Consider the following 27,384-nt stretch of genomic DNA (forward strand, 5'->3'; position numbering starts at 1 on the left):
TCTCATAGGGCAAGACTTAATCAACCATTAGATGCATTACCCATCCAACAGAAAAACAGCCTATATTCACAAGACAGTTTTTGTTCTAAGGGCAAACTTAGAAGGCCTTGTGCTCTTTTCTTTTACTCATATGGTCAAATTTCTGCCAGTCAGTTGACACAAGATGAACTTTCATGCTCAAAATATTGAAGTCAACCAATTCATATTCAATATTGGTCCATTCTAAGAGATGCTGCACTCCTAAGATGCAGTGGTACAAAAGGGGTAAGCAAGAGAAAATGAGATAAAAAACCAGATTCATGTAATCGCTAATACTAGAACTAATTATGCAAATAGCTATTTTGCCAAAGCTATGCCCACCACCATTCATCAACCCAGAATGGGACCATCCCTGGAAAACTATTTAAGGAGCTTATCAGCCAGAAAATACATGTCTGATCTTACAGGCATTTATAATGCCAACTTTTCATGACATTGTTTTTTTTATAAAAGAGCATGAAAATAAACCTTTATTTTGTTAACACACACCAATATTAGAGAGGGTTTTTTCACAGCTTGACACAAAGTACACAGCTAATAAAAGAACAGCAAATAGGCCATCATTAGAAGGCCATCCTAAACCTGTTCTACATTACATGTATGCCATAAGATGAAGGAAATGAGTGTCAAGTATCAAATTGGCATGGGATGCTTGGCTTTCAGCAATATCATTGACGAAAGGGCTACAGTATGGGGAAGAACAAGTAATAATTAACTTGGGAAAGGATGTATAAGGAAAGGATATATAAAGAACAGCAAAAAAAACCTATTTAGCAAGTACGTCTTTGGGGACCAGAATATTTGCACAGTGGTTATAAGATGAACTGTTATATAAGGACACAGACAACATCCAATTATCTTCCAACATATCCTGTGGTATGAGATGTATAGAGGCAGGAACCATAGATTTACCGAAAACATGTGCACCTGTTGACCTAAGGAAATTGACTAGCTCCAAAATGTGAGCTCTCAATTCTAAGCACCAAGAAACTTTGAAAACAGTGCTTAGCATCTTAAAAACTACCCTTCGGGCAAAATCTATGATACACTTAAAATTTACTTCTTTCCTCTTGACTACAATGCTGAAAAGATTAATGTGTCAAGAATCCAATCCAATACAGTAACCATTGCTTATGTAAACAAATGTTCATTAAAATCATTCTGACAATGTAATCCAGCTGAACACTGCAAGCAGTTTCCTATTCAGCTGTCTTAATACTTTTGACTGCCCAGCACAGTTTTTTTTAAAAAATAGGGCACCACCATTAGTTTCCCACCCCATTAAGAAACCTGCAAATGTAATAAGCTGCTCAAAGTGTAAATACCTTAAATAAATGGATATTCCTGATCTAGCCTCCTAACAAATGTTGCAGACAGAAAAAAAACCCTAAGTAGTCCTTTTTATTATTTGCTCTTCTCAAGTCCTTCTGTGTTTTGAAAGTGGTAACATTTCTGTTCACAGGATTAAGTTAAACTATTCTACATTGGAAAGGAGAACTTCTTACAATCACCCTCTGAAAAGAAAACATTCATTTGTCATCCAGAAGAGACCAGAAGCTGAAGCAACCGAGCAAAATCCACAACATTTCAATTAGGTGGGTGAGGTTTTGGTTTATGTCCCACGGAGACCACAGCCGTCCCATTATGGTGTATGTTGTTCTCCGACTTGCATGAGCCAGATAATCCTCCTCCCGAGCAGTACACAATGCCCTTTGGTTTCTTCTTTAGGATCAATGATGCAGCTAATACAAGTGTTTGCACCAAATATAGGTGCATGTATATGTAGATATACTGCACTGCCAGACAAATATCAAATGGACTTTAAATCAACTGTATTAAGAAGTAGATGCCACTCCCTTCCCAATCTCCCATGTCTTGAAAAAAAGTTGCTCCAGTCTACAGGATATTTTTGGTAGCAACAATATGAACAAGGTTAAATGAAGTTTTACTAACAGACAACTAGCTTTTGTTGAAGAAAAACAGGTTAAGATTAAAAGGGTGGATATGGGAGGTATAACACAATTTTGTTTTTTAAAAAATGGCTTAGACCAATTATCCAAACAGCTGCTAGATTCATAAGCAGGTATTGAGTATAAACCAATGTGCTTTGAGTATTTTTCAAGTATCTGATATCAATTTTGTATAAAGATTTTGAATACACAAACTACCAAAGATAGAAGAAAATGGACTTTTCCAAGTTTGAATTTAAGTATTAAAAACTCAAAATATTCCAATGTTAGTATTCCACACAGTACTAACAATTTTTGTACATATCCCAGCTGACTGTGGACTGAAAATTATCTGCTAAACAGTATTAAAAGAAAGATAGTGTGCAAGAATTAAAATTGTCTGTAGTTTAGGGAAACACATCTAAAATCCTAACCTTAAAAAAAACAAAAACAAATGAAGTGAAAGCTTTAACTGGTACACACTGTTCACACCTATATTTCAAGTTTGGAAACGCATATTTTCAAGCAGCAATACAAAAAAGTATCCATGAAGAATGCATAATTTCCGAAAAAAATTATGAAAACATCCCTGCTACCATTACATTTCTAAATACAAAACTGACTACCATATTGTTGCTTCTGTGTAGCAAGAGAAGTTCATTTTCAAAACAGGTAAATTCAGTCTTCAGGTGTGAATGGTATGAATGAGAGTCCCCTTTTAAATTTCTTAAGTTGTTTTTAGGATCCTTAAGCATGCAAGCCTTGAAGAGAAGGGCCCAACAAGGGGCAGGGTTGGCTTAGGGCATCCAGTTTAGGACAGAGCTGGGAAAGCTTCTGGATCATCAACATCAGGAGCAGAAGCACTCGACTGAAAGAAAAACATGAAGCATATTATGCCAAAGAGTCATTATGTCTGTCACTTTTATTTGCAGCATTATGTAAGGCAGTGAAATTTTTGCATTAAAGTAACACATAGTATACAGTATAGCTAAAGTAAAGAACTGCAATGAACATGTACAGCACACAAGCTATATATTATGTAAGTTACAGACACAAGCATGTGCAACTGTCAGGGCTCAGGACACCTCTGAGGACCACATCGCCCCAAAGGTTAGAAGAAATCTTCCCCCAACACTTTTAGTGGGTGTGGTGAGGCATTTCCTTTACGGCCCTGGTCTATTTTAGGACCAGGAGAAGCCTCTTTCACAACAAAATGTGACCTGGAAATCAACTTCTAGGTTAACTAGCAATTGGAAAAAAGGCATCTCTTGGGCCTAAAGTAGAACAGGGGGCAACCAACATGGCAAAAAGTCTCAGCCTTCCCTCAAGTGCTCTAAGGGGCAAAAGGGGCACACAGAAGTACCTAGGCCCACTTCACACTATCCCGACCCAATGTAGCAATTCTACCACTTGGCCAGCTTTGAGAGATCAGATAAATACATTCATGGAGGATAAGGATTTAAATGACATACCAAACACAACGGTGATATGCTACCCATGTCGGAAGCATACCTCCCTCAGCAGCTGGGCTAGACCTTACAGTAAAATATGATTCATGTACTGCATGCTGCCTACATTCTGAGCTCGCAGTGCTTTAATCTCAGGCCTCATTCCATGTTTGTTCATCATGAGCTACAAAACCAGCACAAACCACCTGTCTGGTCTGTCCTTGACAAGCCATATAAACCATCACTTCTTAGGATTGTCACAGAAAAAGGCAAAACATAAAGTTAGATTCTGTCAAAGCTAGATCACCAATATACTGTAAGAAGGGAGTCTCTTGATTTTCAACTTGCCATGGTAAATGAATGCATCCAACATCAACACCTAACAACATGAGTGGAATGATGCTACTGCTCTCATGTGCTGTTTGTGGCTTTCTACTGAGATACAATCAGCTACATTCAGAGAACACAGTGCTGGACCAGGGGCAATTGGTATGATCCAAAATTGATCTATCTATATTTTTCCAAAAGCAAATGTGTAACTTCCTGGTCTTTAAGACTGTCAACTTTCCCCAATTCTTCAGCAGCAGTGAGCTGGTAATTTTAACTGGCATTTTTACTTGCACTGGTTTTCCCAGGGTATTTTTTAAATTCCTTTTATAAAAAATATATGGCTTCTCCTTCACACACACTCACTCACATACACACACCACCCATCTCAGCAAATACTGTTCTCCCAGCTGTTTACTTACTGCTACCCACGATCTACACTCTCTCCCCAACTGATCTAATATCAGCGTAAATTCATGTTTTACCTAGGGCATTAATTTGTATCTGGATTTTAAGGTACCATACTTATCTAGATACACAAATGTTTTGTACTTTATGCTGCCAGTGAACAGCTCTATTTTGCAGAAGAATATTAAGATACCCCAGGGGCTAGAAAAACTGCACATTTGGAGCTGAAAAAAAGCAGCTTTGTAATATCTTGTAATTTCCCCCCTAAACTTTTAAACTGGAAACCATGATCCCTCAAACTAGACCAGTGATGGTGAACCTTTTAGAGGCCGAGTGCCCAAACTGCAACCCCAAACCCACTTATTTATTGCAAAGTGCCATGTCCCTCTGGCTTTCTAGTAACAAACTCTGGCAAATTCTATACTGGGGTGATGGCACATGTGCCCACAGAGAGGGCTCTGAGTGCCACCTCTGGCACGCGTGCCATAGGTTCGCTATCACTGAACTAGACTATTAGGCATGTTTGATTTTGCAGAGCTTTAAACAGTAACAACTATGATCATTTTATATCTGACAGGGTTACAAAATAGCCCTTCTGAGTTTAGGATAAAAATTTGGGTTCTCCCATTTCCTTCCCAGGCAGATTTGCCACCAAAATTTTATATTCCATTTCCATGAATAACTTTTGTTGACTTATTTGGAGATACTTCTATCTAGCCAACTTTAAAGAATTCTTGCAATTCTTTAGATCTGCAGGGGACAATGTTGACGTTTCCAGGGTGTGCTTCTCTACCTTTGGAGGGTGACTTAATCTGGGAAATGAGTGGGGAACCATGTCCCTGCAGACTTGGCTGGATCCTATGGTGTCTTTTGATACCTCTCACCATGGATTGTATCCATGGGATGGGATCTGAAGGCACAGTTTTACAATGGCTTTCCATCCTTCAGGATGATTGTGGATGATGATGCTAGGGCCGTGGTGGCAAACCTATGGTATGTGTGCCCTCTCAGGCATGCAACATCATTTTTGAGGACATGCGGAGAGACGGGAAGGCAGGGGAAGAGTAGGAACAGGTACGCACCTGTTCTTCCTCTTCCCTTGCCCTCCCGTGCCTTTAGCTGTCTCTCTGGGGAGGCAGCTGAAGGCCTGAGAACCTGTTCCTTGTCTTCCCTCCACCCTCACAAGCATTCGCTGTCTCCAGAGAAGTCCCGCCCCCAGACGCCCCCCCCCCCCGGCACTGGGTAACAAAGGCGGGAATGCCTTTGAGTTTGGGCACTCAGTCTCTAAAAGGTCCACCATCACTTTAATTATTATTATTATTATTATTATTATTATTAACCTTTATTTATAAAGCACTGTAAATTTACACAGTGCTGTACACACAATCTTTTTAATTAGACGTTTCCCTGCCCTCAGGCTTACAATCTAAAAAGACATGACATAAAAAGAGAAGGGAAAAGTGGTGGGGCTAGCAGGCTAATACATATAAAGTACATAGCAATACAGGAAATGGTTCGATAAAACAGGCATCAAAACAACATCAAATAGCAAGCAACAATTATGCAATGCCTGGGAATGCTTCACTGAACAGGATGGTCTTCAACTCTGTTTTGAAGCTGGTTAAAGAAGTGATGGCTAGGGATTCTCATGATTAAGTCTACAAATTTTAGTCAAAAAAACTGAACCCAAAAACCAGAGTCGATTTATCCATGGATCAATGTTAGTATTGTACTTTAATTCTTATTTTAAAATAGGTACCATCCCCTGGTGAAAGGCAAGAGAATAATCTGTCCTGGAAGCACTGACCTCACTCTATTCTCTCATCCATCCAAGCTTTTAGGATTAGAGTGCAAACAGTTGAAATTTTGTTAAATTCATTTGGCACTGTTTTCCTTTCATTCATCCTTTAGATCCTTTGTTACCTGGCCTTAAGTTTTACCCTTGACTTATCCACAGGTTATATCAAAATCCATAATTTTGGCCCCAAAACCTGCCCTCAATTTATACATGAGGTCAACTTATAGCTGATTATATACATAACTCTTGTAAACACCAGTTCTATTTTACTTTCCAGTCCAAATAGCTGCTTAGTTTTTAAGTACTATGCTATCAAATCTCTTTCTGCTCTTAGTTTCACTTTCAAATACTGTACTTCTTAATGAGGCACCTCAAATATTTATGATTCAAATTGTGTTTACACACTGGATTGTAATAAATCTCCAACTGAGCAGGGGGCTTCTCCATCCCTGTTCAGCCTGGGCCATCCAAGGTTCTTAAATAATACTGTAAATTTTTATTTGGAGAAGCTTCTATCCAGCCAACTTGAATGAATCCTTGCACTTCTTCAGCTTTGCAATGGGGAATACTGTAGTTCCCAAGGTCTCCCAGACAGCCCGAGCCCATTCCTGAGCCAAGACTGCATTAACTGCCCTTGTGGAATCCTTCTGTATTTTTATATGCATAAACATAATAATAAATCCTGCAAAGCTTGAAACAGCACTCAAATGCTACTACTGATAGGATATCTTGGCCAGAGTGATGCTGGAGATATCTGTTTGATCCTGTAGCCATTAGGCAATGGAGTTCATTCAGATTGGGTTTTCTGTGCTGGATAGTATGGTGAGCCACCAACCATGGTATCCTTCCGAGCCACGTCTCTAAGATGGGACTTGAGAGCACAGTTCAGCAGTAGTTTCAGTTCTTCTTGGTGAGGCAAACTCAAAAGGCAGTGCTGGGGATTCTTGTTCAACACCTTTGCCACTGGCCTGAGGGGTATCCCAGGGCTGCGTTTTATTCCCCCATGTTATTTAACATCTACATGACACTAACTCTCTCTCTCCATCAAATTCCAAGTAAGTTGTCCACTGGATGAGGGCAAACAAACTAAAACTTAATCTAGACAAGACAGGTGATACAGATCAGTTGAAAGGCTGATCAGATTTTGTCTGTCTTGGATCGGGTCACACTCTCCTGAAATTTCAGGTTTGTATCTTGGGCATGGATCTGGACTCAGATCTGAGCCTGGATGCTCAGATCCGAGCAGTGACCAGGAATGGATTTGCAGTTAAAACTAGTGTGCTAGCTGCTCCTGTCTCTTGAGTTGTCAGATCTAGCTATGGAGTCACATGCCTTGTCTACATTCTATCTGGATTATTCAAACATACTTTGTGGGGCAGCCTTTGGAAATTGCTTCGAAACTTTAGCAGGTCCAAAATACTGCAGCCAGGTTGGTGAAACAATTCTACTGGGTCCCAATCTGCCTCTGGATAGAATTCAAAATGCTGCTTATAGTTTAAATCCCTACACAGTTTGGGTCCAGAATATCAGAAAAACCATCTTCCTATATGAAATATATTTGTATCTCCCTGTAATGAGCCTGACCATGCTGTAAGATCTGTAGGGAAAGCTTTCTCTGGGTCCCACTACCATCATCCCGGGCATATCTCTTGAGGACACAAGAGAGAAAGGGCCTTCTCAGTTGCTACTCTCAAGTTGTGGAGGTCTCTTCCCTAGGAGGTTCAATTGGCTTCTCCCTGATATCCTTCCATCAACCATTTTAAAGAGTCATTTGGTTTTTAGTAAGTTGTGGCAGAATGGGGGGGAGCGTTTTATTTTATTGTGTTCCAAACTTCTTAATGCTGTTTTTAATTTCTGATTTTAAAATCAAACTTTAGTTTAATTGTGGTTTAACTTTAGCATGAACAACTGTATTGTATTTATATTGGGAGAATAGTGGGATAACAAAGCTGTTTTGGTTCTATGCCACTGGCTGACATCAGTAATGGATTGGCTAAGGGCTAACAGATTGAAGCTTAATCCAGACAAAACAGAAGTGGCCAGCAGAAAGGCAGATCAGGGAATAGGGATTCAACCAATGCTGGATGGGATTATGTTCCTCTGGAGGATGCATGTTTGTAGACTGGGTGTACTGGACTCAGCCTTGAACCTGGAGTTTTTCTGCTGGTGTTGACCTATAAAACCCTATATTGCTCAGATGCAAGTTATCTGAAGGACCCATATTCTAATACCTGTTTTGGGATCTTCTGGAGATGTCCTTCTCTCTGCCCCACCACCCTCACAGATACATCTGGTAAGAACACAGGAGTTTTTTTAGCATTTACTCTCAGGTTCTGGAACTAGCTTCCTAGAGTTTAGAATGGTGTCCTCCTTGTTGTCTTTCTGAAGGTAAACTTTTTGTTTCAACAGACCTTTGAAGACTGATCTCCAAAGTAAAACAGGCCTTGCAGTGTTTTCTACTTGTTTTTTTTTTAATGGCTATGTTTTTAACTAGTTTCATTTTACTGATAATTATATTTTTAACTTTCATATGAGCTATGTTTAACGGATGTAACTCACCCTAGCCACCCTGGGTCCCAGACTAGGGAAAAAGCAGGCTATAATTAAATGACAACAACGACAACAGTGTATGTGCGTATCATCACATTACATGTATGTTCTGACACTTCTCTACTCAGCTCCACAAGTGCTGGCTCCTCTTGCACTGGTATCTAAAAAAAATCTATTATACAAGTATATCTTAATCAAAACTGCCCTAACTTTCCCTGTTTTTTAAAGCACTGTCTCTCCATCACCACCAATAAGCAACCATAAACACATACTGAAATATCATGTATACACAAATTACAAAGCAGGCTGAGGATAAGACAGTAAGATTGAATTCCTGTAAACACAGAGACCACTTTGTGGGGAAGGATGCTTCATGTAAGCCCAAAAAACCTTCAGCATTATCATGACAACTTCTGTTACTGATAAATGTATAACTAGACCTAAGGTATTAATATATTAGCTCCTATCAATTTTGTCCATAATTTTAAGAGCAGGGGCAGGGAGGGAGGGAAGAGGTTACAAAACTTGAATAAACCATGAAATAAAACTGTATCAAATCACTAACCTGATTGGGTGTGTGAATCACATCAAACTCCTTTACCAACTAGAAGGAAATATGGTGAAACACAAGTATTAGCGTACAAATTTGTAATGAACAAAAACAAAAGAACAAGGTTCTAATAACAAATGATTTGAGAAGCAGTGTCAATGGTAAAAACTCTTACAGAAAGAAATCCTGTGAACTGAAATAATAAGGAGACAATGATGCCTCCCCTCTTATGCACAATGGTACTATACTTAAGTGATGTCTTAAAACTAATGTTGCACTGAGTAGAACTGCTAGTACACTGGGATTTTTCTCTGCTTCCCTCTGCAGACCTATGCACCCACCAAAAATCAGGATGGCTTCCCAGCCTTCAAGAGAAGGTTTTGGGAACGAATAGGGGATTAACGGTGGGAAGGGCAACCCACAGTTCAGTTTAAGGAAAAACGCCTGTCAACAGAATCACCCTTTAGAGTTCTACCATTCAGAGATGTAGATTCATATTCCTATCTTCTGTGCAAATGACTCTAGCACTGACTGGAATATCAGTCTATATTTGGAAACTGTAATCTGGATAGCGTAGTTAAAGAAAATGCTATCATGAACTGGGAACTATTTGTTTTGAAAAAAATATTCTAACTTTTTCTGAGCATCAACACACCACCACCAGTGGAAAATTTCACCTCATTTCATGTGACGCGTTGCAGGTGCCTGAAGTCCTTATAGGACAGAAGTAGAGGAGCTGAAAAGCCCTAGCTGCAAGGTGTGCATTCTTCATGCTTCCCTACCTCTAGTGAGCCCACCAATCACCCACTTCTGCCTTCAAGATGGCTACTATTGCACTCTTGCTTGTTCATTCACAAGGTGGCACTTGGTGGCTAGCAAGCTCCCCAGAGGTGGGGAAGTCCTAAGAATGTGCAGCTGGTGTTTGTTGCCACCTTTGCTGCTGCCCTGTGACTGGCTGCACACGATCTTCTGTATTTCACACCCCTGAATATTACTGCATCTTGAACCTGCAGTTCATTACAGTCGGCCCTCCTTATAAGCAGGCTTGCCTTCCGTGGCTTGGAGCTTATGCAGAAGGCAAGCCCCAGCAGAAATAATGGGGCACGTACTCATGATGTGCTCTCGCAACCATGTGCCCCATTATTTTCTATGGGGCTTGAGCATATGCTTTTCTACATATGAGGAGGGGAGGGGGTCCGGAATGGATCACCCTCGTATGGGGAGGGCAGACTGTATATCCAATGTTTAATATTTTTGAAAATGTGTTTTCAAGGTATTGTTGAAAATATTTTAAATATGCAGGTACTCCTATGGGTAGCAGTGATAAGAAAAAGAGGATGCAGAAAGTCAAACTGCTGGAGAAAAAGGCCAGCAGTGTAAAACGTCTTACATTTATTGTTGCTGTTGTTCAACCCCCTGCTACAGGTATTTTGATGACACTACTGTGCTGCTCAGTTACCCTAAACACATTATTTTTTCACTGTATTAATGATATATTCTATTTTCTCCTCTTCAGTATTTCTGTATAAATAAGTGTAAGAATCAATACAGTCTGGAATGATCGTGATGCCAAACAACCACAGACTTGGATAAGAGTTACTCAACCTATACTAGGGGCATAAACGGCTACTGCTGCTGCTGGAGAGGAGGCAGCCACCAGGAACACATTCAAAGTATTAGCAAAATTGTTTTTTCCCATGCACAGAGGTTTGCGGAAAAGCCATGGGCAAATTTCCACGCTTATGGTTGCAAGGTGACATATGTGACCTTTTAAATCTGCTTCTTGCTCTTATAAAAACACGAAGGGCATAGAAGTGCAAGCTGGGCTAAAGGCAAAGCCTGGAAGGATAAAACAATGTCCAATGCTGTGTTCTATGGGTGCAAATGACCCTTTTCCTGAGAAGCCTTGTGCAGTGTGGGTTTACCGCAATCAGAAAATATTAAGCAGTTTTGTATTAGAAAAGAATAAACAATTACCTTATCAGTTCTGCTTCCACGGTTAGCCCTTCCCCCACGCCCACGGCCTCCTCTTCCACCTCGACCACCACGCCCAGGACGACCAAGATCCCCAAAATTTATCTCCAGCTGAGATGTGATGTCATTTGCCGGCTTACGGAAATGATGATCCATTACAGAATCTTCAGCATGAGACTATAACGAAAGGAGTTTATGCCAAATCAAGTACTGTAAATTTAAAGGTATTTTCACTGGATATTAAATCATCTAGTAATTCAACAAGATTACTGTGCTATTACACCATTGTTACCAGCTTGAAATGCTACAACTGATCCCAGGGTGTTTTGAGACTAAGGCAAGATAAAATAAATTGAAAGCAAAAGTATACAATGCTTTACCAGGCAGTTTCATTTATATACCTCTTTTAAGAAAGCATCATTTTTAGGTATGAATGTTGGTGACATGTGCATAAAAAGTGGGACAGGGGAGGTCAGAATTAATGGCTTCATATTGTGCCTACTTCTTCAATGTACTCCTTGGGGCCGGGCAGACTTTGTGCATTTATAGGAAGTTCTTGCTCTCAAGAGTTAGTGTACAGGCAACACTGTATCATTTTTAAAGACGCTATATCTTGATATCTTACATCATTTTTAAATGTCTATGTGAAACACCAATCAAGCCAAGTTTCTTTTTACAAACTGAGTTTATATCTTATATCTCCTTCCTGTTCTTTACACATTGCTTACAATGTGCTTTGATTGATGATGGTTTGAAGGCTCACCATAGGGCAACACACAAACTACAATTCCCATCACCTTTGACCTTTGCTCATGATTACTGGAACCAACAGGAGCTGGAAGGCATCAGGGCAAGAAAGCTATCCAAGGGGCTTTCCTGAAACTGCTATCACCAACGGATCCCATTCTGCACAACACTCAAAGTTTTTACATAACTCTGCTTTTCATCTTAGAACTTTCCTGCTTTATTGTAAGTAAGAACTTCGAAATCTCATTTTCAATATATAAAACATAATTAAGGAGGACACCTGACTTCATAAAACAAATGAGACCTGATATTCCTTTACTTTATTATGTCCATATGCCATGTTGCAACTTAAATAACAGTTTCAATGATACTAAACAGATGGGAAGTACAGAGTAAATATAGTTATAACTAAAACACCATATAAATAAATTTAAAAATCACCATAAAACACAAAACTATTTTGCCACTAAGAGTCAGTTAGTATTCAGCAGGCGCTGAGCCACATAAGACTTCACCAAACTGTTTTTAGCCTTCCCAACTGGGACGGGGGGGGGGGGGGGGGGAGAGGGGGTTCCCAAAGATTTTCTTCTACAAATCCAGGAATTCCCCAAAGTTGCTATCTCCATTATATGCATACACACTACTGTTCCAGCTACATAAGCAACTGCTTGTAGCCTGATCTGCAAAGGAAGAGGAAAGAATCACTCTCTCATTTCACAGCACTCGCCTTAACAAGTATTTAGGAGTTGGGTGCCAGTATCTACAGAGATGTAAGAGTATGAGAATTATTACAACAGATCCACATTCATGTTGCTGGAAATAAATAAATAAATCTTTCAAAAGTAGTGTAGTAATCATGATTCATTATGCAGGTATGAACAGTAGCTGTTGCACTAGGGTAGCCATGATGGCAGAAATATTTACTCATAAGCAATGAAGATAAATCATTCTTTTCCACTATACATGATGTATTACTAATAAGGACATATGGCAAAATGAAACAAAGTTAAACAAGAAGGTACAGATGAATTATCAGTAACAAAACATATTTGTTAGAGAAGCAGCAATGTTATCGAAAATGAAGGAAAGCACTATCAGGAGCTATATGCTGTTTTTTCATCATACACTTCTAAAATTCAGCTTTTAAATGTTTATCTTGTTCCTCATCTACTGAATACATATAAATTGTCAATACCTCATTGGATTCCAGCTGACTCCCTTGCATCTCTGTCATCCCCTTTGTCTGATTCAAGTTGTATGTCGACACGCAAGGGATAAAAACAAAAAAACGAAAATGAGACTCTACATCACAGAAATAAAATGTTCTATGATTAAGCAGGTGAACCAGGAGGATGGACAAAGCAACTAAGTAAAAAATAGCAAGCAGAAAATGATACTGTGCAACTACAGGTTTTCCAGCTTGTTATTTTGAAAGTCATGCCAAATATGAATGCCAAGATTAGCTTCAAATAAAAGCAGAAATTAAATTACATCAGAATCTTATCTTTCATTAATATGCAGTCTCAGTACTCAGATCCAGAATTTTAAAATACATCTAGGTTGCAATCTGAACCACACTCCCCACCCTCAGGAATAAGTCCCACTCATTTTTTAAAATTTAATTTTAAATTTTTATTATTAAAACTCATTCATTCATACATTATTACATAATTCTGTATATATATTTCCTATATCCTATTACAATTGTCTAAATATCTTTTATATCCCACCTCAGTGCTCCCCTTCACCAGAACCATTTTCACCCTTATATTCCATCCAAAATCTCAGTTCCTTTTGTGGAGGTAATCTTCCATCTTCTTTTCTCAATACATTCTCGATAAATTCTTTCCAAATTCCACCAAAATCACTTCTTTTCCATAATCCCTTTTTTACTTTCAATTTGCATGTCAATTTATCATTAATCACTAATTTCCATACCTCTTTATACCAGTCTTCCAATTCTACAGTTATTTTCATTTTCCAACATCTTGCTATAATTAATCTTGCTGCTGTAATCAAATTTGTTACCATATCTTTTTCTTCTTTTTTCCATTTCTCTGAGTTATATAATGATAATAATACTATATTCAGACTTCTATCTATTTTGATATTCATAATACTTTCTATTTCTAGTATCACTTTTTCCCAAACTTTTTGTAAATGTTTACATTGCCACCACATATGCATATATGGTGGCAATGTAAATATGTACAATAGGGCTTACTACCTATGAGTAAAAATGCAACAAATTCCAAAGAATAAAGGCTGGTCATAAATAGTCTGAAAGAGTGAAATTTAACATACTGCTGGTAGCTGCAGAAAAATCTTCCTCCCCTTTCCCTACACACTCTCAGCATTTCCAGAATGAAGCATTAGATGGGTTCCAAAACAGTTTTGGGAGCGCATGGGAGTTTTTCTGTGGGAGGAGGTCCAGAAATGCCAAAGTGCAGTTCCACAGGATTCCACCAGCAGAATACCATCAGCAGATAGTCATTGGGGGGGGGACTTCCATTGATACATTTTACCATAAAAATGGGACAGGCAAGAAAAATATAAGAAGTACAAAAGGCAAGCAAACCACAAAGACATGCAATGCTCAGGGAAAACAATTACCCCTAAACCCCTACACTATTTCAGTAACTCTCACAAACATGTACTTCCCACATCTAGCAACATAGACAATCATTTCCATTTGGGGAGAAGGTAGTTTTAAAAGGATGGACATTTGATTTAAATCAATGACTTGTTCTAAACACCTTCCTTAGCATTAACATTTGTCACCCTGAGATTACTCATTAAGAACAAAACTGAATGGAATACTTCAAGTAAATTAACACATGTCCTGTGACACTGTGTACTTTCTACAGACGTATCTGTATACACAGTGAAACACTGAATTATGCACCTACATCAAAACCACACCATGGAAACATATGCTATTCCTGCAGGTCTGAATTTGCTCCAAGATCCAGATTTTCAATGAAGTGTGGGTGCAAATCCACATGCCAGTGGGCAGATGTCATGCTCATTTTAGGCGGGATACATACCGCCAAAACGTAGCATGGCGGCAGCGATTCTAGGGTTAGGGAGAGTGCACCATTCATACGCTCCCTAACCCTAGTACGTCCTCCGTACGTCAAAATGGCAGTGCCCTGTCTACATGGACACCGCCATTTTGATGTGACGGTCGCACTGTATCCAAATGGCACGGCCATGACATACTGGCCCCGCTACAGGGCACTTGTGGCGCCCTTTCACATGCGTATTGCTGGTACAGCCTTTATACGGCCGCACAAAGCCCCAAGTACACCCCTTTCCAGGCCACGGGGAAACGGCGTTTTGCCGCTTCCCCGAGGCCTGGAAAAGTGGCAGACCGGGGCCCCCAGGGCTGTCGCTGTGGCTGCTCAGGCCCCGATCCATTGGGGAAAGGGGCGGGTGCAGGCCGCCCCAAAGGAGCAGTCTGTATCCCACCTTAGTTACCCAAGAGCTTACCTATGGAAACCAACTGAGTGTAGACTGGGATGAGCTTGACCATGGAAACTCACTTAGCGACCTTGTGCAAGTCAGTCTCTCAGGACTGAAACAAACGGCTGTATAAGCGCTGGTTTGGGGCTGCGGCAACCACACACCGTGACCCTGATCCAGCATTTTTCCGGCCCAAAAAGAAGCAGCAAAATGCCTCTAGAGACAACTTTTTGCCGGCTTTGAGGTGACTGGCATCTGAATGCCACACCCCCAAATCGCCCAGAAGCCAGCCGGCATGTAATCACAGTGTGGCTTCCAGGCGACTTGGGGGCATGGCCTCTCTAAACACCACACCCCCAAGCTAGCTAGAAGCCAGCTTTACCAGGCCATTTGTTTCAGCCCTCAGTGTCAGAAGAAGGCAAAAGCAAATCCCTCTGAAAAAATCTTGCCAAGAAAACTCTGCAATAGGTTTGCCTTAGGGTCGCCATAAGTTGGAAACAACTTTAAGGTACTCAACAACAAAGGTAATTCTTGAATACCTTGAAGCAATTTTCACCACCACCACCACGCACCACAAGATGTACTACATCCTCCCAACAAAACCAGATGTGTTAAAAACGAGAACAGGGCACATGGGCACTGTGCACTCTGATCTTAAGGAGATTCATGAATCCCAAACTGCAATGTTCCATGTTTTATTCAAAAAATAAATGGGGAGAGAGGGCCCACATGCTGCCCATCCCAATCTACACCTAGGATTTCAACACATCTGGAATTCCTGTCTGAGACTTTGCCAGATGCATTTCCAAGCTCTTTTCATTAGCTGCCAAGATCAAAAAGCTGTGCTTCAAAACCAATACTGCGAGTTTTAGGTTTAATGTATCCTATACCAGTTACTATGCTCACGTGGTAACATCAAAGTTAACACAATGTAATACTGTTAGTATAACGTAAATTATTTATTGTAATAAAACATGAATACAAGACAATCCAGAAATAGCCTACCTCCTCACTCTTTGACTTATGGAGAACAAAACCTTTTTTCCATTGTCCATCAGCACCTTCATTTGGTTTGCGGATATTGAATTCAACTTTTGCACGATCCTTGTTTTGAATAGCTTTCCATTCATCCAGAGTCATTTCCTTGGGCCCCTCCTCCTTCACTTCTTCTACTTCATTCTCTCTGCAAGAAGTTTATAGTGATGGGTGCTCATTTCACGTATTCTGCAGTCAGTTATACATTTAAATAGTGAAGTCTGAACACATGAACACTACAAGGAAATGGGGAGGCCACCTAAATAAAATGTACACTGCTAGAATATACCCTTTACATAAAAACCTTTATTTTAATGCATTTCAAATTCAGACGAAATAAAATGATAATTTTCCGGAAATCATTTGAACACATCATCTTTACTATCACCTATCTTACAACCCAGTGCATTATTACATCTGTCTCTTGGACAATTTAATCCTCAAAATATACTGCAGAGAACTGGTAGCTATGAATTAAGTCACATTATATATCCCTAACAGAAAAAATAATTGTACGCTATCATTTATTATTCCCAGTTCTTCCTCAATTGCTTTTATTCCCAAGAGTGCCATTAACATTCCATTAATAGTCCCTTATAGCTTCTGAAGTCCCTTCTCTCTATACTGTTGCAGGTTAGACAACCTACATGTAGAGGCAGCTACAAGGAAAAATTAAATTGAACTAACTCCCACAAACCTGCTACTAGATGTACACCACATCTAAGATACCAGATCTAAAGCACATTAAACAGCAAAATTATGTGCAGTAATTTAAACAGCTGACTTACAAGACATTTTGATTTGAATTGCATAACAATTCCATGGCCACATTTTAAACATTTCTGTCTAAAATAGTGATCAGTAAACTGCTTGGTATGATGTAAATAAATACATCAAAGTCATGGTTCACGTCGGTGGTAGACCACCTGTGGCCTGGAAATGCTGATGAACTGTTATCCACTAACCATGATCATTGGCTATGCAGCTCTAACAGTATCTTGAGGAGCACAAATTAACCAACTCAAATTAAATGAAACATGTTATTTATTTATATATGAGCTTCAATAGAAGGTTCAAAAACAAAAGATCGATGTCCAAAGTAAGTGCATGGGCTAAATTCGTACATGCGACATCCAAGCATGGCATAAAGCGCTGTGAGCCAGAGTACACAAAGCTGTTACATCAAAAAGGGATAGGTTTGTCAGACACACAGATATGCATCAACAAAATGGGTCTGGATGAGAAGTGAGAATTTCTGGAATCCTGACTTCTTGTTAACAAGCAACATGCTCATGTGGCATTAGGAGCAACTAAACAAACCAAATGTGCCATAAGTAGTTCGTCATGTCACCTGGCTAGATGGCCATCTGTTGGGGATGCTTTGATTTGGATTTCCTGCATGGCAGGGGGTTGGACTGGATGGCCCTTGTGGTCTCTTCCAACTCTATGATTCTATGATTCTATGATCCTTTCCTTCTGTTTCCCACCCTCAGCATCACCAATAAAAAGAAGAAAATTTTAAAAAAGAGTAAATACTGGATTGTTCTAGTGCTTTGTTGGGAGGCAATCAACTTCAAAATAAAACTGTCCGCTAACTCTGTGACGTGAAGCTGTGGTTATTATAACCAACGCTGCACGAAGGAGCATGCTGCTTGTTCAATACAAGCAGGATTCCTGCAGCTTGTCATGTTGTGTGAATGTGTGCAATGATTTTATGCCAACCCTGATCAAATAACACTTCCACTTTAATTTTTTGTCCCATTTAATTAGGATCAAGACAGAAATGCAATTCCCTGAAATCTGCTATTGCTTTACTTTCTGCTCAGTACCAACACTGGATTTCACAAGTTTCACCATCTATCATTCAAAAGCAGATCTTGGAGTCCAGCCCTGGTTACTCCCCATTTGGCATGGGACTGCAGCGACCAGACATCACAGTCCTGAGGCTGGCCAACACTGCAGCCCCAAACAGGCCGCCAGCAAGGAGAAATTTTTTTGCACTCCTTTGGCTGGTGGCCGGGTGTATCTTTGGCCCCAGCCAGGGGTGTATGTCATCTATACACCACGCCTCCAGATCAGCCCAAAGCTGGCACTTTGGGCCTGTGTGTTTTGGGCCCTTGTTGTTTACACTAAAGGTTTCACAAGCCTGAAAATTTTAGATTAACTTTCATTTGAATTGAAATGCCAATTTTAATCAGTTTATTATGTCTAAAAGGTAACTTTATCAGCACGTACAGGTACCTGTTTTTAACAAGTAAACTTTCTACAAAATAATCCTTTTCCTTATGAACTGTCTTTCTTGGTAAGAGCTTATCTTTAAGTGCTCACTGAAGTTCCTCAACTCAGTACTTACTTATTCTCTGAGTCAGCAGGAGGATGTTCCTCTCCCTCTGGTGTTTCTTCTGTTGCATTTGATTGATCCAAGTCACTGAAATTAAGTTTTGTTTTAATGACTGATGCTTAAAATTAGCACATTTTATACATCTGTCAAAATGCATAGTGTTCAAAACATGTGAAAATATATGTAATGATTTTATAGGATTTTCAGTTTCTCTAACAATGATTTCTTATATTTCCAAGGAACTTTACAGTATTTCCTCAAGACTGCAAATAACTGAGATAATAAAACAGATGGTCTTGTGTCATTTGAGATTCAAGGCAGACATATTCAGCCACCAAAATTATAAGGCTGATTTTTTTAAAAAAAACCTGCTTGCTCATTACTATGTTGTTGCACTGTATTATAAAGTCATGTTCTTGTGACACCTAACACGCTGAATGTAATCTGATAATATATTTCTACATTGTTGTGTCAACGTAACATACAGCTTTGCTTATCATTTAAATTTACTCCAAAATGTAATTCAAAGCAAAATACTAACGTTAGCTCATCTTTCACCGTTCCCCAGTTATGTGATCCACTTCCACCGCGTTTATCCTCATGCTTCAGTCCACTGAAATGTGAAAGAGAACTAACAAAACTGAGTTAACATAATAGTGTTGAGAGACAGCAATTCAAAAGCAAATTTTGAAAGCTCTATACTGTTAAGAATAAATCTATCTTAAAGTAAGAACTACTTGGTTTAATACTTACGATCTGTCACTTCCACTATGTCTATCAAATTCACGTTTGCCTCGGGAGTCAAAGCCATCTCCTCTACCCATTCCACGCCCTCTGCCACCACGGCCACCCCTTCCACCTGGGCCACCACGGCCACGCATAGGACGATCGATAATTGGTCTGTCATAAAAGAAGTGCAATTAGGAATTATATTTACAAGTACAATTTCCTCCAATAACGAAGATTACACCTATCCCCTTGAAATATTTTATCAATTAGGCACAATTATTTTAACCTAACAATATTAGGAAAGATCTTTACTAGGCTTTCCTATCTTACAACAGTATTAGTTTTTAAACTACAATGGAGCTGCTTTTGAGCTACTAACATTCTTTAAAACTACTACCCTCTTAAAGCAAATATTAACGATATTTTTATTAACATATAGGAACAAAACATTATTTTAAGAACACTGCCTCCACTAAAATCCCTCAGTAGCATCTTAACTGAAAATAAAATAAGATCTGAGACATAAGATAGGCCTCTGACTCTAACAACTTCACATTTCTCCTGTATGATTTTTAACATCTTTGTTAATGAAGACAACAGTGAAAATTCAAAAGCCTGCATAATGTGTTTTCTGCATTAGAACCAGAACACATTTTCTCTTCCACTCAATTCTAAATCCTAAAGCATGCAGTTCTCACTTGTCAACGGAAAATTCTCCTCCTTCACCCTTTTCTTCAGCAGGTTTGTCAAATCGCCGCTCACGGGGAGGCCGCCTCTCTTGCCTCCTCTCAATAGGCTTGCCTTCTCCCTGAGGCTGCTGCTGGTCAGGCCTTCTGCCAATTCGTCTTATTCCTAAAATAGAAGACAATCCACGTGAGTTAAGTCATTTATCTACTTCCACAAAACAACTGCTATTCATTACCATACACTACAGGGTTTATAGACAGATGATTGGAAAATAATATTTCCAAAACTTGGAAGCAGTATTTACAATACTAAAACTACCTTTACCCATGGAGTACTGTGATTTTGTTTTGTTTCCTGAGTTCTGGCCAAACTAGCTTTGCAGCTATTACACTACTTTGAAATTCTTATCTGGAAAAGCCAAAAGTCAGCAACCAGAAGCAACCACTGTTGAAACATATTCAAACATAATTTCCTCCCACTTCTATTTCATCAAAAATCCACGAACAGTTACTGCCCACTAACCTAGTGGTATACTTTCATTTTGAAGCACTCTATAAAAGATTTATTTCAGGCAGTAACACATACCATTGTTACCTCTTGTGCTGCAATGAGAGATGGAGCTGCTGTCCTTCTCCAATTTTGGCTTTCAAGGACAGCTAGGATCACTGAAACCTGGAGCTCAAAATGTTGTGAGGCATTTTCAAGCAATGGTGGAATAACTTAATTTTTAAAATAATGAAATACAAATCACAGAGTATGAAATTATGTTGGAAAGCATTACATAGGTGCAGCTATAAAACTAATCTAGTCATGTTTTACTATCAAGAGAGTTAATGACTAATTTGTCCTAATGATTTCAAATGGGACTAAATGAGGACTAATTTAGTATGAATTCAAGCCAGTGATATTTGTTCTTGCACCACATTTGAAGTCAAAGGTAGTAACAGCCACTGTCAGTTTTGGTTTAGGCTGCAGATGTAGTAATGGTGTAAAGACACTATATGCAAACGATATGCGAACTGATCAAATAGCTTTTCTGCAGTTATTAGGCTCGTTAAGGAAGCTGAAAAGAACTCTGGTTTGAAAGATCAGCACAGATTTTTAAGATCCAATTACTGCTGAAGTCCTGTTATACTGAACCTGTTTACCATCTCTCATGTAAAAATTCACATTTTAAAAGTTGTCCCAAGACATGGCATGTAGAGCATACAAGCTGCCTGTCAATTTATGGCAACCCCACAATTTCATGTTGTATTTTAAGGGGGTTTGTGTGGGAGATATGGAATGTATATTTTAATGTTGTAAGCCGCCTGGCTGCGCTGCGCAGAGGGGCGGGATAAAAATAAAATTTATTATTATTACTATTTTTATTAATCCACCTGTCTCTCTCTCTCTCTCAAAAGATAGAATGACTAGATTCCGATTAGCCTTTGCCACTGTTCCTTTTAAACTTCTGTGCTGCCAGACAAAGGGATGACAGATCAAGATGTGCTTTGGAACAAAATGAGATGGCCTTCCTTCTCCAGGACTGGGTAAGAAGGGATGCCCATACTGGATATCTGACACATGCTAACTCGTAAGTGAGCAGCGTATACCATACCTTGTCTACTACCCTCTGGAAATTACAGTATTTTGATGCTTTTTCATCACAAGTATCAACTGCACTAAAATTCTGTACTAAAGTGGTAATGCAGGTATGGGCTGGTTTCCTCTATAAGATGATCATACAATTAGCTAGTCTGATATTCACAAGTGTAGTGTAATAGAATAATATGCAAAGGGTCTTTTTAAAAAAGTACCTTCCACCACTTTGATTATCAAATAAGTAAAAGATATGCCTGGAAGAAAGTATTTTACTGTAAAAACATAAATTACATGAAATATCAACAGAACATGCCACAGCATCATATCTTGATGACAAGCAGGATCTGACCTAGCCATAGCATTCAACAAAGACTAGCCTGGGATTCTCCAGAGAAAGAGGACTATATAAATATGTTTTCAGGGATATATAAATTTCACGTTGAAATGGGGATCTGAAACAGGAACGTTGGGTACTTACCGTGACACGTTCATTTCCTGCAGAGAAGGGTCCTGGCATCCTGTAATCTGGCACAATTATCTTAGGCCCATGACAGATGGGCCCAAAACTGTGTGCCGGCAGATACTAGGGTTCTGGAGCGCGCAACATGCTCTGGGAACCCTAGTCCGTACAGGTGCCAGAATCATGGCGGCGTCCCGTCTACACAGGTGTCACCAAGATGATGTAAGGGACGTGCAGCATACAGACATTGCTGCACGTTGCATACGTCACTGGTGCACCAATGGCAAGTTCTTTTTACTCTGGAGGAATGCTGTGCCATTTGGCTGCTGCAGCATCCCTCCGGAGTTAAAACAGGCGCTTCCAGACTGCCGTTTCAGGGTGGTTTGTTTTGCCCCTTAAATCTGGTTTCCCCCCTTTTGTAAGCGCATTACACTCAAGCCAAGTTTAACATGAAAAATAGTATATGAACTAAATGAACTTCCATACATTTGCCAAAAGTTTCTAACATTAACTAAATATTCCTACCTTAGGTGACATTCAAGAATAGGAATATGAAGAAAATTATTTTCCTAGGTAACCATAGAAGTACACTACACAGCAGAGGTGGGGAACTTTTGCTCTCGCCAAATATTTTGAGCGTCTACTCCCAGAAGCCCCAGTCAGCATGGCCAATGGCAATGGAAGCCAAGCACATCTGGAAGGCCAAGTACTTCCACTCACTTACATAAATATGTGACTGATTTGTACAGGTATTAGTGTGAGTGCTAAGATGCTCCTACTGAATTTTAAGCATGTGCCTCAGAAAGCCTCACAAGAACCGATACCAGGCTCAACACCTTGGCCCAAATTTAAATATCCCAACTATTGATAAAGCAAATAAAAGTATGAACTGCACCCTGTCCAGTATTTACAATATTATAAACTGAAGATATGACATTGTCACCACTGGGATTAATGTTAATGGTCGTTGCACCCTTGCAACCCCCTCAAAAACCTGAAGGCAGGCAGTCACACATACCCCAAAGGATTTCTGAATGCTGAAGAAGCAGGTTCTGAGCTATGAGGCATCCAGCCCTCTCCCCATCAACAAGGCATAATGCTCCTGGATGCATCGTTACTCGGTGCCCAGTTCTCCAGTGCTCTGGAAATGGGGGCGGGGGGGAAGGAGAATGTACTACCTGGCTTCAAAGGTAGATTTATTGAGGGATCTTGGCTGTGCAGAATTGTCTCAACTTGATTTTGTAAAACACATTTGTAAATCCAGTTAAGAAAATACAGCTTGAGCATGTTTTCATAATTCATTAAGCTATATTTTTGAGTAACTTTCTGCCAACTTTCTGCTACAGCCTATAATCACCTCTATCTGTTGCTACACAAAAAAGGATTTTATTAAATCAAGCTTTGGCAACATGCTAATCCTCCCACAAACTCCTTCCATAAGTAAACAACAGGCTCACTGCCACAGACATCCCACATTCATAGGGGCCCCTTACCCCTCTCCATTTGTTTTGGGATGGGGTAGTAACTGACTGCATAGTCACCTTGACTCCCACGACAGGTGAAAGGCAGGATAAAAATATATCAAATACATAGTGGAAATTCACACAGTTCTTCAATGCCTTTCTCTCTGAAGAATTAACACAGTAGAAGGGTATAAAACCAGCAACTAGGGGTAGAGCTTTCTTTACTAGGCCAGCAAACAGGAAAATCTTATGTATGATCATCAGTATAAAGTTTCAATATTTTCACTACTCAAAATATCTGAGACCAACTAAGACACTAGTGCTATACCAATTAATATCTACCAGAAGAAGAGATTCCCACAAGCAGAAAGCCTAGTAACTACTACTGGCCTCAATCCTATTATTACTGCCAAGTAAAGCAGACCCATTAAAGCAGTGGTCCCCAAACTGTGCTCCTTAAGGGATTTTGGGCTTCAGCTCCCAGAATCCTAGACTACTGGCCAACATGGCTGAGGCTTCTGGGAGCTGAAGTCCAAAATCTCTTAAAGGACAGAGTTTGGGGACCACTGCATTAAAGCAATAGCAGCTACATATCTTTGAATAACCACTGAATAATTAATTGAAAAGGTATACTCCAACTGCACATAACCAAAAGAATGTCAGTCAATCCATTTTTAATGGCACACCATATATTTTTAATATATGTATTTCTGTATGTGTGTGTGTATTAAAAAGACCTGGTGTGCCACATACACAATTATTTGTACAAAAAAGCAGTAGCTTAAACACAATTAATATCTATTAATTTACATAGTCTGGAAAATACATCCTAAGTGCTCTTTAGAAAAAAAATAGCTATATTAAGTGCACTATACAGTATATTTTTATTTAAAAATATTTACTTGACATAAACAATTATTATTTAGCTTGCATACTTAAGGACATTTTTATGCATGACCTTCTTGACAGTAATGCTACCCTTCGTAATGTTTAAAACCATCAAGGTCCATGACAAGAACGTCCTAAAAAACACACATCTGGGAACGCTTATTGGTCATTTCTGACTTATGGGGAGCGCAAGGCGAACCGCTCATGGGGCTTCCTTGGTTGAATCTGTTTGCACAGGGTTTGTTGAGGCCTTCCTCTGAGGCTGAGAGAGTGTGACTTGCCCAAGGCCACCCACTTTCCATGGCCAAGCAGGAATCCCAACTGTGGCCACCCAGGGCCCACCTGATCCAGCATCCAAACCACTGTACCATGCTGTCTTCAGAAGCACCAGTGTTATGAAAAGAATGCACAGTGGTCTCTCTTTCTGACTTATCTGGTTCTAGCGCTATGGAATTCTGGGAGTCGGAGTACGCTGTGGGGCCCAGAGCGGGCAACAAACTCCAGCTCCCAAAATCCCATAGCTTTGAACCAGACAAAGAGTTAATGCAGTGCTAAACTGGGTTATTTCCCCAGTGTGGATGCAGCCTCCAATGTAATGAATATTGTGAAAGTCTGATCTATCCCTATGAAGAGCACGGGGCACACGGCGTGAAAATGTAACTGCAAAGCCAGGGAGGGAGGGTTGAGACTGGGCTGCACTGCTGGGCCCCTTCACCTCAGAAGGAGCACGAATCACCCGAGAGGGAAGAAGCCACAAAGGCAATGCAGACATTTGACTGAAGACAACCCTCCTCCACTCAGGCACAGTGTGGATGCAGAAGGGCTTCATGCATGCCGCCCACCTGCAAGCCTAGCTGCACACTCCATGCCCCACTGAAGGGACTCCATTTTGTCTCCCTCCTCCTGGCCCAGGAGAAGCAGCACGCGGGCCGAGCACGTGGCTCCCCTGCAGGGACCCCGCAGGGCTCCCAGGCCACACTCTCTCAGCCTCAAGGGACTGGACAAGAAAGCCCTGGGCAGGCTGCCACAAGTCGGAAAGGGCTTGAAGGAGCACCAGCTGCCTTCTTTCAGTTAGCCTCAAAAAGGTGCCACAAGATCCCTTTGCAGCTTGGTTCCCTGATCTCTTCACAGGCTGATTCCCAGACCCCTTTCTAGCCTGGTTCCTTGGGAGAAATAATCATAACCCGGTTTGGAACCGCTTTAACTCTTCCGTCTGGCTCAAGGGCTGTGGAATTCTGGGAGCTGGAGCATGTTGTGGGGCCCGGAGCGGAGCGGAGCCCCAACTCCCAGCATTCCATGGCTTTAAAGCCCGGAAAGGAGTTAAAGCGGTGCCAAACCGGGTTATTGTTCCTCCAGTGCGGATGCAGGCCAAGAAAGGCAGGCGCCTGGGGAGGGAGGGAGGGGGGCAAGGCCAGCCCACGTGGGAGAGGGCGCCTTCCTCCTCCTCCTCCTGCTGCTGCTGGGCTGACCTTCCCTGGGGCTCACCTTCCTTCCTGAGGGGCGCAGAGCCCGGCTGCTGCCCTCCTCCTCCTCCTCCTCCGCCTCCGGCATCCTCTCCCCGCCGGTCCCCTGCCCCTCCAGCCCCGGACGAGGCGGGGGCGAAGGGCGGCAAGGGGTTCTTGCGCTCCTTCTGCGACTCCCTCCGCAGCTGCTTGGCCGCGCTCCCGGAGCCCGACTGCCCCGAGAGACCGAGGCCGCCTCCGCCGCCAGCCGAGGAGGCGTTAGCCTGGGACGCTGGGCCTCCGCCGCGGCCCCCTTGATGGCCGCCGCCGCCTCCTCCTCCTCCTCCTCCTCCGCCTCCTCCTCCGCCGCTCTCTTTCTTGCGGCTCTCCGCCGCCTGGATCACCTCGAAAGGGTCGGACTCGTCGTCCAAGAGCTGGTCGAAGCGGTTGGTGACGACGCAGCCGAAGCCCTCCTGCAGGTGTCCGGGCATGGTCAGCCCCGGTGGCCCCGATGCCCTCGGATGCCGCAGCTGCCCAGGCCCCGCGCCTCTCCACACACAAAATGGCCGTCGGCCCCCAAGCAGCCAGGCAGCCCTCTCTCTCTTCCGGCCCAAGAGGACACATCCGGGGAACAGCGCGGGGCATCACGGGAGATGGAGGCCGGGGCTGAGGGCGGACTACAACTCCCGGCAGGCATTGCGGCAGAGGGAGATGGCTCTTGAGGGGGGCCAGCTTCCCATGGAAAACACTCTGGGCTGCAGCCATGTTGGAGGAATAACTCGGTTTGGCAGCGCTTTAACTCTTTCCTGGCCCTCAGGGCCCCACAACAAACTCCAACTCCCAGAATTCCATGGCTTGAGAGCCAGACAACAAGTTAAAGCGCTGCCAAACCGAGTTATTCCTCCAGTTTAGATTACTGTATTGAAAACCTCAAAAACCTGTAGTTTGAACTCACTGCTCTGGGTCCTGTTCTCTGAATCAGCAGAAAACAAGTTTGCTCCCTCTTCAGTGTAACAGCCCTTCAGATATTTATACAAGGCTATCCTGTCACCTCTTAACCTTCTCTTCTCCAGGCAAAGGTGCTTGAGAAGAGAGAAAATGTCTTGATCTATACACCTGCCACCTTCGCACTGAACAGTGTTTGGAGGAACAACGCCGCTCTTCTCTCCAGGATCATTCTGTATATTCCATACCAAGACCCCAGGAATCCTGTAACAGTTGGATGCTGCTTACCTCTCCCGCTCCAACAGACTTCATTGCGAAAGGCAGATGCCCAAACATCCGATGCTTTTAGGAATCCCTGTTTTCAGTCACTTATTATTTCTGTTTCAGTACGCAAATGGATCTTGTAGCACCTTTGAGACTAACCGAGCAAAAGCGTTGGTAGCATAAGCTTTCACAGACTTCCTCAGATGCATGGTGTGAACTGCTGCCACCTTTATAATCAGACTGTACAAATAGCCATAGAAATGCAAAACCTGTGGGTATGGTGATGAGTGA

General features: G+C 41.3%; 1 protein-coding gene across 2 annotated transcripts; it reads right to left on the reverse strand.

Annotated features, from left to right (window-relative positions):
- Nucleotides 1-1,849: 1,849 nt before the first annotated feature.
- SERBP1 (SERPINE1 mRNA binding protein 1) lies at nt 1,850-26,500 on the reverse strand. Of its 2 annotated transcripts, none has more exons than XM_089515407.1 (10): nt 25,928-26,500; nt 20,059-20,212; nt 19,385-19,531; nt 19,173-19,244; nt 18,644-18,718; nt 16,261-16,438; nt 12,986-13,033; nt 11,047-11,220; nt 9,085-9,123; nt 1,850-2,856 (listed from the first exon to the last, which is right to left on the reverse strand). In XM_089515407.1, the coding sequence occupies exons 1-10, from the start codon at nt 26,373-26,375 to the stop codon at nt 2,800-2,802; spliced, it is 1,392 nt and encodes a 463-aa protein (XP_089371533.1). In that variant the 5' UTR covers nt 26,376-26,500; the 3' UTR covers nt 1,850-2,799. The 2 variants fall into 2 exon arrangements, with proteins under 2 accessions (XP_089371533.1, XP_089371532.1); XM_089515406.1 differs by having other exon boundaries at nt 19,173-19,262.
- Nucleotides 26,501-27,384: the final 884 nt, after the last annotated feature.

Source organism: Sceloporus occidentalis, unplaced genomic scaffold (genome assembly GCF_023333645.1).
Source record: "Sceloporus occidentalis isolate IW3139 unplaced genomic scaffold, rSceOcc1.0.p SCAF_3, whole genome shotgun sequence".
NCBI lineage: Eukaryota > Metazoa > Chordata > Lepidosauria > Squamata > Phrynosomatidae > Sceloporus > Sceloporus occidentalis.